Raw genomic sequence first — 18,326 nt, 5'->3', positions numbered from 1 at the left:
GTCTATGCTGCCCACCTGTCTGTCCCGGGAAGCCACCTCAGTCGGGGGAATGCAGTACACCAATATGCTAGGTGGTCCTCATTTCACTCACTAAAGACCCCAGATACAGACACCGAGACATGAGACACAGAAGGACAAACTCCAGGGCAGCGATATTATGAAAATACATTATCTATGGGTTTCAGACATAGCAACCTATTTAGAGGTTCCAGGTTTTAGATGATCTCTGGTTAGTGGGCAGGGCACCACTACAACTCTGTCTAAGCCACATACTGGGAGAGACCCTCTATCCAGCGCTTACTCTGTGAGCATGAGGTACCCTCTGTGCATCTGGTTGTAGACCACAGGGTGCACACACTGTAGCGTGAGCCAATCCCCTGTCTAAAGACTGCTGCACAACTCCAGTCCTTCTTCCTTCTGCGTGCCCCTGACCAGAATCAACAAGACTCAACATGGTCTTGCTGCGGGCTCTAACATGTGAGCCCCCTAATCAATCTTCAAATGCTTCCTTTCTCTCTGTAAGCCCGTCCTCGAATAAGTGTTCCATCAGAAGTAGGATTAAGTCAGTAATTTAAAAGTGTCAGACACAAGGTTAGAAGAGATGATGGTTCAGCGGTCACTTGCTGCTCCTAAAGAGGATGCAGGGTAGATTCCCAGTACCCACACGGAAGATCACAATCATTTGTGACTCCAGTTCCAGGAGATCTGATGCCCTCTTCTGGCTTCCTCGGGCACTGTATGCACATGGTGCACAGCTCTACATGCAGGCAAAACACCTAGCCATACACATTAAAAAATAATTTTTAATAAAAGGACACTTGGTCTGTCCCTGCCCTTAGTGTGAGGTTTACAAATGGTAGCAGGAGACCCTTATTAATTACCCACATGATTCCACATGCATATGTATGCAAAATAGTCAAGTCAGTGTATAAGACAAACAAGGGGGCCCATGCTTACTTCACGTCCTCCTATTTATGGTTCTGGTTTCCGGAGACAGAGTCTCTTCTGCTAGGTAGCCTGGCTGACCTAGAACTTGCTATGCACAACAGACTGGCCTCAAACTGACGGCAAGCCTCTGCTTTTGGAGTGCTGAGATTACACGTGTGTGCCGCCACACTCACTCTGTTTTTCATCCACAGGAACTAGTCTTTGGAGAGGAAATGCTGGTGCAAAGCAGGCTTGTGTCACTACTGGTCACTGTGACAACCATGGCAGCTGTGGCAGTTTTGAGTGATGTCCTCCTGGGATTCCTAGTGGGGGCTTCTGGGATTCCCATTTCACAGATGAGAACACTGAGGCTCAGAAAAACCTTACACAAGCCCCATAAGGCAGATCTGGGACAGGAGCCCTGATGGTTTGGCTCCAAGCCTATGTCCCCACCAATCACCCCACTTACCTGTCCCTCTAACTTGGCACAGATGTGAAAGAAAAATATACCAGCTAGGAGAGTGAGTCTCCTGGACACTCCTTTCCCCCAGGTGTAATGAGGGCAAGGCCAACAGAAGGAAGATGTACTGATCCGGGAGACCACCAGGTGCCACTCCTGTTTATCCCTCTGACACTATCTGACCCGGAATAGTAAGCTGAGGGCTGGGCCGGGGTGGCTGTGCCCAGTTTGGCTTGGGGTTAGTGGAGCAATCCAGGCTGAGGTGTCTTAAGCATCGGCCTGACGCCACATCTGTGCTGAGGCAGCACAGGACAGATTTAAAAACTACTGAGTGTGTAATCCCAGGAGACTGAGCTCCTTACAAAGGACGCACTAGCCAGGTACCTGGCAAACCCACCCAAGGCTTAGAGTGCCAAGGGACCACTTCCGAATCCTCTAGGCTTGCCGAAGGTTAGTGTCGGCAACATCATCTCCAACCCCTGTCCACAAGCCGGTGCCTTCCTGTGGGGCACACATGAGTCTCACTCACACGGGACTTGAATCACCTCAATCAACCGCTGGCACTCACGAGTTAGCACACCTCTGCTGTGTTGCCCTGTGTGTTATGGTCATCTTTTAGGGCCACGGCTGACAAAAAAACCATAGAGACAGACAGACAAAGCCACGAATCATGTAGCTAGAAAGAGAAGGGGTTCATTGCCAGAGGGAACAGCATGACTCAGTGAAGCCCCGTGCTGGAGCACAGGACAGGACCTTAAATTGTACAGAGAAAGGCCCCTAGGTGTGTGCAATATGGAATCAGATGGGCTCCCATTGTTCACCCCGACCAAGAGAGGCTCTCAGTGGAGCAGAGGGTGAAGACCCCGAGGGCCTGAAATACACTGTGCAAATGCTTCCTGCCCCTGAAGCTTCGAGATCTCAACACGGAGACGAGGGAAAGCTCCAGCAGGTGGCCACGGTGAGCTCACAGGTGACACACTGGTCCAGGATGGACTCCACACCTGGACCTCACAGCCTCACGTCACCCTGTTTAGTTTAATTACAAAGATGGAGTTCTCATACTCCCATGTCACAGGTCAAGTGACAGGCTCAGGCCACTCAGCTTCTGGGCCTAGAATCTGAACCTGACCCAACTCCCAAGGCCCTGCTCCTAACCCCTTTCTTTTTCTCTCTGCCCACAGCTAGGGCAAAAGAAGGGATCTGCTTTCCACTGTAATGCCAATAAACTCTTCAGGAACAGAGTGCTGATTTGACTTGTGGGTTCAAGGAACTTGCTCTTCAAATATTATCAATTCTCTGCACCTATTGCAGGTCCTAGTAAGATGACAGGTAAGTCTGATGAGCCCCTGGCAGTCCATAAACTTTACTGACCCTTCCGAATACTACTCCCCTCAATCCCATAGTAGAGAGAAGGACCTTAAGTGGGGTGGCAAAGGTCTTCCAGGCTTCGTTGAGCCTGACACCAAACACCAAAGGCTCATCTATGGGACTGGGGGAGCCTAGAGCCCCTTACCATTCTTGCCCCCACCCCACCATGACTCACCTGGGATGTGTTTGGCCCAGCCAATGATGACTACGAGCTCTCGATCTGCCAAGTCACAGAGAGTGGTCAGGGCCTTGATATCTCCCTCAGGCATACCAGGGGGAGGCATAGCATACAGCTTGTCCGGTTCGGCCACCAGTAGATATGAGACGATCTTAGTCACTGTAATGAGCAAAGAGGGAGCAAACAGTAAATGAATGCCAGGGAAGAAGGGAAGGGTGAGGGTGAAGCCCTGGGGGTCAAATGTGGCTGCCATCTGTCTGTCTCCTGACATCCCAAAGCCGCTGGCAGCAGTGATTAAGGGCGCTGAGATGTCCCCTGCAATGGGAAGCCAACTCAGACGACCCAGGCCTAGCAGTTCTAGGAGGGTGGCCATGCATGGGGACAAGGTCTGGGTGCTGGGGCTCTTATTTCACATGGAGGCCAGTTCTGTGCCATTCCATATAGACAGGCCTTCTGATGGAGCCAGGAAATACCAGGAACTGTTGGCAGTCTTTAGATCCACAAAACTCACCACCCAACAGAGGGAGGACAGAATAGCCCCAGTGGGTTGCCCACCAGCCCGATGCTCCATCTGCCCATGCCAGCGTGTTTCCCTGCATGTGTGGGATACCCTCAGGGGTCCCCTCCCACTCCCCATAATAATTTATAACAGAGGATGCCAGGTATTCCAGGCTGAGAAGGGAGGGCAGGGCAGCTGCCTGGTACACACTTGGCTTTTTAGCAGGTGGGGAAATCTGTAAGCTCAAGTAGGGGCCGTTCTCCGAGTCCAGCCGTCGCTTGTACTTCTGGCGCCCTCCACGCACTCGGTCAAGACGCACACCTGTCAGAGAAGAAAGAGGTTGATATCGAGGGCTGTTCCAAATCTCCAGGGGAGGAGGCACTGCTTTGGAACTGCAGCCGTGGCTGAGAGCTTCATGGCCATCCAGCTTCATGCCAGGAAGTGAGACATCATCTGAAGGAACAGCCCATTTGACTTGCTAGCCTGGTTCCCACCTCTCCAGGTACAGCATCCTCCTAAAATCACACTGAGACCCCTAGCCTCTGAGCCCTCATCTCTAAAAGCAAGACACAATAAAGCCCTCTGCCAAGGGTCCTTATCTTGGTTCTGCTCTGTATCCAGGGAGGGCTGGGTTCACAAAGCTGGCAGAGAGGGGCTAGGGATGTAGGTCAGTTGGTACAGTGCAATGCCCAGCATATACAAAGCCCTAGGTTCAATCCCCAACAGTTGTATAAAAAAAAAAAAACGAGTATAGTGGCATGTGCCTGTAATCCCAGCACTAAGGTGAAGACAGGGAGATCAGAAGTTCATGATCAGCAACACAGGGAATCTACAGCTAGCCTGGGCTACATGAGATTGTCTCAAAAGTAAAGTGGCAGATGAAAAGAGAGAGAGAAAGCAGGGTTATTGCCTCGGCTTCTAAGTTCTTCTAAAGTTCAACCCCTGTTCTGTCCCCTAAAGGTAAGAATACCCTCACCTCAAGGCCTGCCCTTCCCTTTCCCAGAAGACTTGCAGACCTGTCTGCAGTCTTGACCCGCCCACTCTACTCAGCCCATCCCAAGCTGCACAAGAGGAAGTCAAAATTAGCCACTTGATAGAAGGATGATTTCCATCCCATTCATATTCTTTGACAGTATGTACAACTACTGTTACATCCAAACAGTCCTAGGGAAAAGAGGAAATTGCCTAGAGAATGATAGCAATTGAAAGTGACATGATTTTGTAGGTGGGACAATGCCTTTGGGGCACACCCACACCCAGTTTCAACAAAAGGCCACAGCTCACATCCTCTCCGGAGGGCAAAGGCCATCCTGGAGCTATGGAGGCAGGAGCCAAGCCCAACAAGAGGGAACTGGTTCTGAGGGAGCTAGTTACTTCTCAGCCATGCCTAGTCTGTGGTCATCTCCAAAACTGGCCTTGAACCTGGGATCCCCAAGCTTCAACCTCCAAGGGGAAGATTATAGGTCTGCGCCACCATACCCAGTCTACACAGTGCAGGGGATGGACTGCAGGACCCCACCCTCCTCAGTACCAGGCAAACATTCACCAACACAGCTACATCCTCAGCTCATTAGCAGTCCTTTCAAACTCACACTGGAACTTCTGTAACAAGCCTTGCTGCACAAGGCTGTAGTAAACACTACAGTGAGTGAGGGGGACTCAGCATCCCACCCCCGACTTCTACCTAATGCTTAATTCCCATTTGGAGGGGCATCTTGTTGAGGTCCTGTGCTGCACTTCCACTGGTCTGGGTTCTTTATCCCCCTTAGAGGTGAAAAGATGAGCTGTGACTCAGAGCCATCCCATGGGAAGGAGAAAGGTACAGAATGCCTGGGCAGCCCTAAGACACAACATCCTGGTTACACAGACGATGATCTTGAGCACTCTGGGATCCGATGCTTTCTAAGCTAGTCTGTGGACCTCTTGTGAAGCTGTCAACAATGTCCTGCCTCTGATTAGATGATCAAAGGGTCTGTGTAAGTTTCTCTAGCAATAGAACCTGAGCTAAGGATGTGCAAGCGAGAAGCTGTGAGGGAGAGAGGGAAGGAAGGGCTGTTCTGGATTCTGCTGCTGGCTGTGTCAGCTCAGCCTGCTGGTACTCCTCACACACTGGAGGTCTGGTCTGGGTGATTTATCTCTCAGTCACCAGCAGAATGCTGCTCTGATGATTTTGCTAGCCTGACCGGTGGGCCGGGGCTGACCCAGCTGGTGGTCAAAGCTCCGGGGCAGAACTGAAGTCACAGGATGTGATGAGCATGCATAAGATGGCTAGTGATGGCAGAGGTGAGAGGGGTGGTCTTCTCAAAGTGTGGGCCCGAGACCAGTAGTGTGATGGTATTGTGTCCCCCAAAATATTGTGCACCCTAATAAATTTATCTGGGGTCAGAGGACAGCCACTAGATACAGAGGCTAGAAAATGGTGGCACTCACGCCTTTAATCCTAGCATTCCAGAGACAGAAATCCCTTTGGATCTCTGTGAGTTCAAGGCCACACTGGAAACAGCCAGCCATGGTGACACACAACTTTAATCCCAGAAAGTGAGCCTTTAATCCCAGGGAGTGATGGCAGAAAGCAAAAAGGTAGATAAGGTGTGAGGACCAGGAACTAAGTTAGTTAAGCATCTGGCTGGTTAAGCATTCAGGCGTGAGCAGCACAGTTCAGCTGAGATAGCTGTGGCTTGTTCTGCTTCTCTGATCTTCCAGCGTTCACCCCAATAACTGGCCTCAGGTTTGATCTTATTAATAAGACCATTTAAGATTCATGCTACACAGTAGCATCACCATCATCTGGGGCTTGTTAGAAGAGCAAATGAGCCTCTTTCTGCCTCCCTCTCCCCTCACCCCTCCACCCCCACCCCCAGACAGTCTTATGTACCTCCAGCTGGCTTCCAAATTGCTGAGTAGCCAAGGAAGTTCCTGAGCTTCTAATTTTCCTGTCTCTTTTTCCTCAGTGTTGGGATTTATGGGCATGGGACACCATGAGCAGTTCATGGAATACTGGGGTTTGAACCCAGGACTTTGTGCACACCAGACAAGAACTCTACTAATCAAGCTATACTTGCAGCCCCCAAATAAGCCTCTTACCAAGATGAGCTATGAGATGCAGTCTGTGGGCACGGCTCCCAGGCACTCTGTGGACCTGCTCTGGAGTCCACCTGAGCATCATCCTGGCCCTTGGAGGACACAGGAAACAGCTCAATCCCCTCAACACAGCCCTAACCCTACAGGCTTGGATTGTAGCTCACATTTGTCCCTCCACCCTGAAATAGAGGCAGAGACACACTAGACAAGAGACCCCTTGCTTACTGTTCTCCCAGCTCCTACCCCTTAAAATGCCAACACAAGCTGAAGAGTAACCCTACTGCATTCCCAGGACAGTGAGGACCCATGCTCTCTCATTCTTGAGTCCAGAAAGTGGGGGTCTGCCCCCACTTTCGCCATTTCTTTCCCCCAGAAGCCCCTCCAAGGGACTCTCCTCTTGCCCTAGCCTACCTAACTAACCCTAAGGCAGCTGTCAGCTAGAGAGACTTTTGAAATAGGAAGAAAAAAAACAAGGCAGTCGACACCCCTGATATCCCTTCTGGATTGTTCTCTGACTTGATTAAAGACCTTGGAGGGTGTTCAAGAAAGTCTTGATGAATAAGAGCACACACACCAGGTGTTTCTTCACAGCACCAGAGTCTTCCCTGCTGGCTTCGTGTCCCTTAAGGTCAGGGCCTGCTTGTGACCCACACTGGGTTCTGGCACGGAGCCTGGTAGCCAGTAGGTGCTTAGGAAAACACTGTGTTCAACTTCCTAGTAAGTCACATCAGCTATGGTTAACAGCATGGTTCACAGAAGACTTTCTATATATATTACACCATTTAACCCACAGCATATGGACTGACTGCCATTCCCTCATTTAACAAACAAGGTAAACGGGATGAGGGGCTGGCTGGTTTGCCCGGTCAGAGTCAGTGCCCAAGCTCCTTTGCCATCCCAAGGAGTGACCTTCCAGGGCACATCTCAAGTCCTCAAACTCTCCTCTGCATTTCTCCCTCCAGTTCTTCATAGCCAGGCAGCCAGTGACTCCAAAGGGCCCCATGAGTCACATCAAGTTTCTCTGGTTGGAACGAATTAAGGACTGCATATCAAAGACTGGTGTGAAACACATCTGTTCTCCGTGTTTCTAAGCTTTTGTTCAAATCCAAACCCAGGAAGCCTCTGACCTGAAGCCCAGGGAACCCAGTGCTCCTGTTCAGGCTGATGTAGCTCCTGACACTTGGAGGAAGTGGTTCAAAGCTTCGGTGTCATCCTCGGGCTTGGGAGGAGACAATGGTCAGACCCACTCTGCTGGAGTCCAGGCTTTCCTGACATTTTAATGACCTTGAGGTGGGGGTGTGGCAAAGAGGTTCTAAGGGGCCAGGAGCTACACACTTCACTAGTCGCTTCCAGAGCCACCACAGGCCTGCTCCCATCATGCTTTGGGCTCTCCAGGGCAGGAGGTTCTGTACTGCCTACAGCCTTGCACCATGCGCCACACCGGTCAGGATTTGTAATGATCATTTGGAGTGGAGGATGTGGGCCTGTGCTTCTCACTCTGTGGAGCACAAATCCCAGCACAGAGTCAGTGCCAACCTCTAAATCCAATGACCTTGCCCTCCTAGCCGACACTGGAAACAGTTACTTTTCTGGACCCTCCCCAGGAAGGCCTTCCTGGATCATGGCTTTTCCTGAGACCTGCCATGGAAGTCCAGACTTTTCTGGACTCCCTCTGTTCACTCCATGGGCCGCTCCAGACAAGCCCCGTACTGAGCTGTGGTGGCCAGCAGGGTGGCTGACGTGTTCATCTCAGACAGCTCCTCTCTCGACTTCCCTCTGTCCCACCTGTCCAAGGCAGGCCCTCCTCCCTCATGAAGTTCTTTCAAAGCTCCATCCCAGCCTTGGAGCTGACACTGAGGTTCTCCAGGGCAATCCTTCAGGCACCTGAATTTTTCCGGGACACTCTTCTTCCGAGGCCAAGCAGTCTTTACCTTCTGTTCCTTAACGTGGGCCACCTCTCCCTGCCTTTCCTGTCTCTTCCCGCCTTTTCTGCCTTTGTTTCTATTGCGACAGTCTGCTCTGGACTGAGAACTGTCAGTACCTCGAGGCCAAAGACAGTGGATATCTGAAAGCCTCTGCAGACAGCAGTCAACTGTGCTTGTTCTTCCGTCCCATTGAGTTTTTATATTCATTCAGTACGATGCTTCTGTTTTCATTAAAACCAGACGCAGTGGCACAGGCTGGCCCCCCTCCTAAGGGCTCCCACCACCAGACACGGAGTTGAAGAAGTACATCACCTTGAGCCTGCAGGTGGGTCTTTTAGACATGCTACCCATGTTCCCATTCTGGATTGTTTATGGAAGCAACAAGTTCCAGCCAGTCCCAACAATTCTGTTACCTGTTCTAGCAGCTTCCCTGGTATTTGTGAGGACTACCTTGCAGTCAGCCGTGAAGCAGCCACCCCGGGCCACTGAAAACATGGAAGAAAGGGTCGAGCAGTTGACAACCTCAACTGCAGGGGAATACCTCTCTCAATCGTCACCCCAGGCTTCTTGCTAGGAAGAGAAAGCCAATGCTTGGGAAGCAGAGGCAGGAGGATCAACACTTCAAGGTCATCCTTAACTATACATCCAAGTTTAAGGCCAGTCTGGGCTACACGGGACAGAGAAAAATCGAAAACAACTTCATCTGCTGACGCTTAAGCTACTGGCTACCAGAGCTCTGGCAGTAAAAGTCATCTCCACGGAAATGAGGGACAATGGTTCCTAAATTGGGATGTGACTTCCAAACACCAACTGGGGAGACAGAGGAAAGAGAGTCTTGAAATAAGAATGTCTATGGTTTGTTAGCAAAATACCCAAAAAAGCACACTCAGGAAATGCAATTAAAGTACTAATTAACTTACAGTTACGGTCTGAGATTACTAGATCCTATCCTTTCATGGAGACTTTCCAAACATAAAAAGGTATTACTAATGCTAATATGGAAATCACTGCAGATCTCTAAATACAAAAGAACACGTGGCCTGTGTTTTAACTACTGTTGGATACTGTTTAACCCATTTGGATGTACAGAGAAATCTAATGCTTCGACAGTATCTCATGAATGTAAAAAGGATTGGTAGTCAATGCAATTCACAGCCCTGGGCAAACAGGGTCCTTGAGTTTGGACCAGTGCTAGATACCTGGACAAGTGTGGGAGCTCCTTGCATAAGGTGAAGGGATGAGCTGTGGCCTGGGGCAGAGCTGGGTAAACCAAACCACACCCAGCTACTGGAGTGGAACTGGGTAAGGGTCTTCACCTCTCTGCACCTCCACTTCCTGGGACTCTAAGATGAGGTAATGGTGCCTACCTCACGGGGCTAACAGCTCATTTCATCCTATGTCATGAATATGTGAGCACTTGAAAAAATCTTCGATGGCAAACAGTAAGTGTTAAGTAAATGCTAACACCACTACTAAAATATCTCATCCCTAAGGATGTTCTGTCACGATACATCAGCATCTGGGCTGTATAGTGTATTATATTTTCAAGACACTGTGACAAAGGAACTGGGGAAGGGTATGTGGAATCGTTCTCTATTTTCTCACAACTGTAGCTCAACGTTCTCAAAATGAAAAGTTTAAACACTTCTGTAAAATTCTGGTGGCGGCATAGAATGCTGTGTGTGTTCTCAAAAAACCTACCCAGAATCACCACAAATCCTACTCCTAGGTTTTCGCCCCACCTGAGAGCTGAAGGTGGAAACAGGCCAGTGTTCGCTGCAGTACAGTTCATGGGAGCTAACTCACATCAGGGAGCAACCTCAGTGGCCATGAGAGGCCATAGGTGAACCAATGTGGCCTAGACACGTATACTACTCAGTCATTTGGAGAGCAATGAGCCAGACACCAAAGACAGCTGTGGTCCAGCTCTACCTTTGAGGCTTCTGGAGTTCTCAAGGTCAGACAAAGAAGACAGGCTGGACACTGTGGAGGGAGTGGGTAGGAATCCAGAATGAAGAGTTAGTATGCTCTAGGCCCCAATGTGTAGCAGGTGTGGGAACTTCCTGCTTGTAATCCCAGTGCTTGAAGGGCTGAGGCAGAGTTCCAAGTTAGCCTGGGCTTTAGAGTGAGTTTCAGGTTAGCCTTAGCTACAGTTTGAGACCCCATCTCGAAATAAAATAAAATGAATTTCAAATTGCTAGGCATGATAGCAAAGGAGGAGCCCAGGGGCCACCTCTGTCCAGGCCAAGGACAGAGCTTTCGGCCTTGGCTAAGTCACACTTGCTCAACCCTTCTTTGATAGCCTTATCATGGTAGGCTGGCAGACAAGGGCGGGCAGGGGGCCTACTTAGGACCCAGGAGACGGTCCAGAAGCTTCATGGGGAGGAGGGGAGCATCTCAAACCAGGCCCCACCTGCTGGCCTCTGCTATCCACTGCAGGAACATCAGGGCTCCTGATCAGGCACTGATGATCAGGTCACCATGACACCAACAGGCCTCTCACTCTTTCTTAATGGAAGAGCAATACTTCCCACTCCTCCCCATCCCCTGCCTTGCTTCTCATTTGCAGCCCCTCCCCCAAGGCTGGACGGGATCCCAGTCTTTCAAAGCAAAAATAGCTGATGGTACTGGGGTGGCAGCCAGTTTAAGTTTCTTTCATTTGCACTAAAAATAACTAGCTAAAGCATGGTCCTGCACCTGGCCCCAAGCCTGTCTGGTGCTGACCTCCACTATCACGTGTTCCTCTGCCCCAGAGGGAGGTTTACCAAGGGCAGGGGGGCGGGGAGGAAAAGCCTAGAAGCCAGGATCCTTTCCTCACTCTGGTCCCAGACTAAAGCCAAGAAGGATCCCTTGTAGATGACCTTGTGAAGGTCATCAAGGTTGAGACTTTTCCTGTTCAAAACCCACCGGCAACACTGACTCCGCCATGCTCAGCTTCTTTATGAAGTGAGCAGGTCCTGGACTGAACAGGGCTCTGCTTACAAAGCTGAGCATGCTCATCTCACATTTGAGTTGCATTGACAGTTCTGAGGACGGAGAGAGTTCAGGGCTGTCATCAGGAGAAAACAGAGGACAAGAGAAAGGTCAAGTGGGGTTGGAGATGTAGCTCAGATGGTAGAGTACTGGCCTAGCATGCATAAAGCCTTGAGTTCAATCCAATGCTGCACAAACCTGTGTGGTGGTATCTGCCTGTAATCCCAGTACTCTGAAGGCGGAGGTAAGATGGTCAGAAATTCAAGGCTATTTTAGGATGCAGAGAAGTTCAAGGCCAGCCTGGTACACACAAGACCTGGGGCCCCAATGCTAGGAATGACAGAGGAAGGATCTGCATCTGGATTTGGGGTTGACCAAGTGTCCTGCATGATGAGGACGGTCTGCCAGGAAGGGAACGGCTCAGAATGGAGGACTCGCTCCTCGAAGGCTCTGAGCCTGGGGTCTCTGGGGTCATACACTGTCTAGAACAGTGGTTCTCAATCTTCCTAGTGCTGCGACCCTTTAATACAGTTCCCTGTGTGGTGCTGACCCCCAACCATAACATTATTTCTGTTGCTACTTCGTAACTGTCATTTTGCTACTGTTGTGATCCATTAACATAAATATCTGTATTTTCTGATGGTCTTGGGCCACCCCATTTTGTGAGCCACTCCATGAAAAAAGTTGTTCAATCACTGGGGGCCATGAGCCACAGGTTGAGAACCTCTCGTCTAGAGCCTTCTCACGGACACAGACACACAGACACACAGACACAGACAGACAGACACAGACACAGACACACACACACACACACACACACACACACACACACACACACACACACACACACACACACACACACACACACGACAGGGTTTCTTTGTCTAGTCTTAGCTGTCTAGAACTAGCTCTGTAGCCCAGGCTGGCCTCAAACTCACAGAGATCTTCCCGTCTCTTCCTCCCAAGTGCTGGGATTAAAGACGTGCACCACCACCACCACCATCACCTGACAGATGAATATCTTGCAAATACCTTTTCAAAGCTCTTCAGCGGTTGTATGCTGGATCTGGGTCTTTATGATATAGTTCTTGGTTCTAAGCATTCTTCCTGGGGGTTGTTGTTTTTGGAGATCACCCTGGCATCCTGGTTTGCTTTCTTCTGCTGTGCTAAGCACTATGACTCATAAAGAAACTTCGGGAGCAAAGGGCGTATTTGGCTCACAGGTTATACAGTCCATCATCAGGGGGAGGCCAAGGAATGAACTCAAGACAGGAATCTGATGCAAAGACCATGCAGGAGTGCTGCTTACTGGCTTGCTCCTCACAGATTGCTCGGCCTGCTTTCTTACAGCGCCCAGACCACTGCCCAGGGGTGACACCACTCACGGTGGGCTGAGTGCTCCTATATAAACAGTAAGACGATACATCCACAGACTTGCCTACAGATCAATATGATGGAGACATTTTCTCAATGAAGACTCCCTCTTTCCAGCTATGTCCAGATTTGTGTCAAGTTGACAAAACCAACCAGTCCACCTGGTGATAGAGAGTTGGGAGAGGCTGGTGGGGGAGGAGGGATCTCCTAGTGGATAAAAACAAAAAACAAACAAACCCTCTACCTCATAGTCCTAGGCTCCTGCCAACTGCTTATAGACTTGGGGTGCCTGAATGGTTAGAGGAACCCCAGTATTCTGGGAAGCAGGGGTCTACTGTCACTCTTCCATCCTCGAGATCCTCCTGGCCCACGGCAACACACTAATAAGGACATTTCGCCTGTGTTCTCCCTGCATTCCCACAGCCGAGGTCTAAAACTACCCCCAACAGGGAAGAATCAGTCCAGCCAGGCCCTACTCGACTCCATTCTTGCTGGGGAGGGACTGCAGGCTTCTGCTGGGCAAGGAACCCATCCTGAAGGCAGGACCAGCTTCCTACAAGGAGCCTACACTCCACCCAGCTCTGTCATGTCCTTGATGGGTGGCCCTAGGAAAGCCACTGAAGCACAGCTGGGCCAGATCAAGCATGGCAGGTCCTGTCACCGGGGCCACCACTTTCCATTTCCTTGCCTGCGATAGACACTGCGAATCAATCATGCCACCACAGCCTGCTGGTCTCAGATACTCCACCGGGGCCTTTCAATCATGCGCTCTGCCGCAATACCACCCTGGAGCTGACAGTCCAATGGAGAGGCAATTTGCCACCCTACTTCTTGAATTAAAAACCAGGGTGTTAGCGATGGCAGAGTACCCAAAATAAGCCAAGTGCATAAATAAACAGACAAGGTCATTTCCTGAGTGGGAGAAGTTCGATGACAAGGTCCACAGGAGGCTCTGAGAGCAAGTGTTGGGGGAGATCTCATCTACAGGCGGGCCGAAAGGACGAGAAGCCTGCCTTCAGGCACGCGCTCCGAGAGAGGGCACTGTCTGGAATCCCTGAGGTGAGAATTACGTCTGCCATGCTTGGAGACTGCAAGCAAGCTGATGAGGCTGGAGCTGAACGGACGGGAATGCAGACAGGACAGGGCGGTGGAGATGATGGCGGAGTCTCAGAGCAGACCTGAACCCGCAGTCAGATGTTCCAGCGTTTTTCTAAGTGCCACGGAGAACTTCAAGAAGGTAGAAAACAAAAGACAAACTCTCACGGTGGCTTTTAAAAGACTTCTGAACTGGGCGAGGTGGCACACATCAATAAACCCAACTCTTAGAAGAAGGCAGAGGCAGGTGGATGTCTGAGCTCCAGGCCAGCCTGGTCCACACAGAGTTCCAGGCCAGCCAGTGAGAGCCTGTCTCAAACAAACAAACAAACAAACAAACAAAGAGTTCTCTGGCTGCATCAGGGCTGAGAAGGAACAGGGCCAGGGAGATCTACTTAGGTTACTGTCCGGGTCCATAAAAAGATGACACTTCTTTGGACCAGTCTTGACTGTGGAGAGGAACGGCAAGCATCACTCAACAGTGAGCCCCTGCCTCAAGAAAATAAAGAAAAATGATGCAGGTGTGGTGTTCCATGCTTAAAACTCCGGGCGGTGGTGGTGCACACCTTTAATCCCAGCACTGGGGAGGCAGAGGCAGGTGGATCCCTATGAGTTTGGGGCCAGCCTGGTCTTATGGAGTGAGACCCAGGACAGCCAGAGCTACACAGAGAAACCCTGTCTTGAAAAACCAAACCAAACAAACCAAAACACAGCACTCAGGGCTAAGGCAGGAGGGAGGCCATGAGTTCAAGGTCAGCCATCACTACAAGGCAAGAACCTGTCTCCAAAACCAAACAAACATCTAAAAAGAAGAAGTCCAACATTAAACTCCCCAGGGCTGTGGGGAAATGGCTTGGCTGTTAGCAGTGCTTACTGCTCTTCCAGCGGACCCGAGTTCGGTTCCCAGTACCCATGTCCTAGTGGCTCACAACCCACCTATAATTCCAGCTTCAGGGGATCCAGTGCCACCTTCTGACCTCCATGGGCATCTAGGCTCACATAAATAGACCCTGCTCCTCCTACATGTACATAATTAAAACTAAAATACATATATTATTAAAATCTGTAAGTGATTGTCTGGTACATGAGAAGCTCTGGGTTCAACCTTCATGTCCATATAAAATCGGGTTTGGGGGCTGGGTTGACAGCCTGGTGGTTAGGAGTACTATGCTGCACAGATATGAGGACCCGGGTTCAAAAATATTCAGCACCCATGTAAAAAGCTACTGTGGCTTCTAACATAGCACTGTGTGAGGCAGACAGATAGTTAGACCACTGCAGCTTGCAAGGGTCTGCCTAGAGGGATAAAGCAAGATAGCCAGTGTCCTTTTCTGGCTTGTGCACTGGTGCCTATATACATACTACATACTACACACACACACACACACACACACACTCTGAGCTGAAGACACCTATTCCAAACCCTTCTCCCGGGTGCTAATAACTCTTGCGCATGTGCATCTGGGAAACAAGCATTAAGTGCAATACTCCCTTGACAGCAAGAGCCCACAAGCCCCCAAGGCACCCATCAGTGGTAGAGAAGGAAAGGAATTAGTAGACTCCCATTCAAGGGCCAAGTCCAGCCTCTGACCTCTGAAACACGGCCCAACTTATCATTATATCAGTGGGGCTGAGTACTTATGGTCTGCAAAACATGATTTTTACTGGCTCCTATGTTGAAGAAATGGAAAATAAACAAACTATGCAAGAACCAGCATCCACTTCAGAGCTACTGATTACTGTGGTCCAGAATCCTAGGTTTGGAGAGGTGCCTTAGCTGTTAGGAGCACCTGCTGCTCTTCCAGAGGACCCGAGTTCGGATCCCAGCAGCTGTGTCAGGGGGCTCACAGCTGCCTGTAAGTCCAGCTCCAGGGAATCCAATGCCCTCTTCCGGCTTACAATGGTACCCATGAACACGTAGCACACAGACACACACACACATAAATTGTTTTGTTTTGTTTTTGAGGCAGGGTCTCAGGCTGTCCAGAAACTCACTATGCAAACCAGGCTAGCCTCACCAGTCTGCCTCTACCTCCCAAGTGTGGGATTAAAGGCCACGTGTCACTATACCTAGCACACATAAATGATTAAAAATCTTAAACAAAAAACAAAAAATACCTCATAAGCAGATTCCAGCAAAGTGAGATTCTGTCTTGAAAAACCAAACAATCCCTCCCACCAAAAACAAAAACAAAACCTCACAAGCATAATTTCATTAAAAACTAGAAGACAAGATAGACAAATAAAACTAGAAGCTAAGTTTGACGGCTCCTCCCTGTAATTCCAGCCTTCAAGAAACGGAGGCAGGAAGAGGGCTGAGAGCTCGGGTCACCCTGAGATACAAAATGAAAGAAACCCCATCTCAACAAACAAACAAAAACCCTCAATGATGAACCTATGAACAGGCAAAGAGAAAATAACACAAAAGCCAGGCAAATGGTTCCCTCCAAGAATGGAGAAAAACAAAATGAAAAGTGGGGATGATTCGGGGACCTTGAACAGTGCTTTCTGCCTTACTTTGGTGGAGGTGCCAATATTCCTGTTTAGCACGGGCTCTCAACCACACCTGTCCTGGGCTTCTTAGACGGCTCAGCAGGTAAACGTGCCCACCCTCCAACCTGACAACCTGAGTTCAGTCAGTCCCGGGGCCCCACATATGGGAAGGAAAGGACTGACTCCCAAAAGCTGACCTCTGACCTCCATGCACACTCACATTTGCACTCACATACTAAAGAAAGAAATGTTAAGAAAATATTTTTGAAGATGTGTGTCCTCTACATTCCCTTCTTCCATACCAACAGCATTTCCGCCAAGCCCACAGCATCCCAGCTGAAAAAAGCGCCGCCCCCCCGCCCCCCCCCCTCTTTCACTGAGTGGGGTGCCCACGTGATTCGGCTCTACCGAAAGCCTGTGAATGAAAGGACCCCTTGTCCTGGCTAGCCGTGAGAACTGGGGTCGTGAACCTAGTCGGTCACAGGCTGAGATGGCAGAGCTGCTACCCTGTCCTCAACAGCCAGCGACCTTTGAACTACTACATTCTGAATAAAGAGAATCACGCAATCGCCACAAGGGACTGAGGCACAGGATGTACTCACCAACTGGGAGGAATAAAAACACCTTCTACTTGGCCCAGCCTGGTGGCATCCCTGGTGGCCAGGGCAGAGAGAGTCACACAGTTCAAGACCTGCTCAAGTGACTTAGTGAGACCCCGGCCGAGGGCTGGGGTTCTAGCTCCAATAGGTAGAGCACTCACCTGGTATATGTGTGGCCCTGGGTTTGATCTCAGCCCTACAATTAATTAATTGAAAAATTTTCTATGTTACTGTTTTCATTTCCAAGACAATATGAAGCAAGACCATCAGCTAAGTATGGACAGACAGGTGATGGGGGACCCCAAAGGGCTGCTTTCCGGGTCACAGAAGGGAAATCCCCTTTAGGGGCTTTAGGAAAGGGGAGATGCGAATCAAAGAGAGCCCCATGAGCTAGGAAGGCTAAATCTGTGCCCCACTGAACAAAACGATGCACCGTAGATGTCCAGACTAATACAGAATTGCAGTTCTCACCACAGACCACCAAACAAATAGACTGGTGACGGTATGTCCGATAACTTGACTGAATCTTCCTATAACATATAAAGCAAAGCACCACACTGTGCCCCATAAATGCAGTTACCTACCGGTCACAAAGAAAATGAAACAAACATCAATGCTATTACGTGAAGACTGTCTCTAATCAATGATCAACATAAGACATCATGGTAGAAGCCCAGAGACATCCCTGGAGAAGGGGAGAACAAGATGGCTATGTCCACTACTCTGAGTGGCATTTTCCGGGAGGAAAGTGAAGTTTATGAAGGCTTAAGTAGCTTTCCCAGGGAGCTGCTAAATGGTCAAGTGGGGGTCTGACCAGATGGGCTGAACCTGTGACCCAATGCTCTGGTGTCGAATGCCTGGAGTGAACCGTATTAAGAATTCAACACAGCCAGAAGCAGCTGTCTGTATTCAATCAACACTTGTCCAGCCAGGGGTCAGTGCACCTGAGTATTTCAGGAGGCTTTGGGAAGATCTTGTGAACTATCAAGAGGGGTGGGTGGGACACACAGGTATACAGGCTAGAGAGTAGCTCAATGCTGTCCTCTGACATGCTGGAGAGTTGGTTTGTTTCAAAACATTAATGTACTTTGGAAAAGCAAGAGAATTTCTCTTCCTTCATTCACAAGACCAGAAAAGTGGTATTTCTGGCATGGGCTAGAGGCAGAGCACTCTATAAATACAAAACCATTAGATCCCATGCAGCAGGAACCTGATCAGGGCCTCCTTTTAATTTCCTGACGTGAGCTGGCCACTAACCCAATTACCCAGAATCCCTAGGGAAGCTTTCTGCTTTCCCAACATGCATGAAGAGAGTGAAAGCATATTGCGTGGCCGTCAGTCCAGCTCTCACTGA

General features: G+C 49.8%; 1 protein-coding gene across 1 annotated transcript in view; it reads right to left on the bottom strand.

Moving 5' to 3' along the window:
- Positions 1 to 18,326, bottom strand: part of Esrrb (estrogen related receptor beta) — a 105,574-nt gene that overhangs the window by 9,121 nt on the left and 78,127 nt on the right. Inside the window, 2 exon segments of the mRNA XM_036206169.1 lie at positions 2,931 to 3,092; positions 3,643 to 3,753. Of these exon segments, the coding sequence (XP_036062062.1) occupies positions 2,931 to 3,092; positions 3,643 to 3,753 (273 nt within the window).

Source organism: Onychomys torridus, chromosome 14 (assembly GCF_903995425.1).
Source record: "Onychomys torridus chromosome 14, mOncTor1.1, whole genome shotgun sequence".
In the NCBI taxonomy this organism is placed as follows: Eukaryota; Metazoa; Chordata; class Mammalia; order Rodentia; family Cricetidae; genus Onychomys; species Onychomys torridus.
Note: the sequence above shows the minus strand (reverse complement) of the source record. Positions and strands in the feature narration are given on the sequence as shown.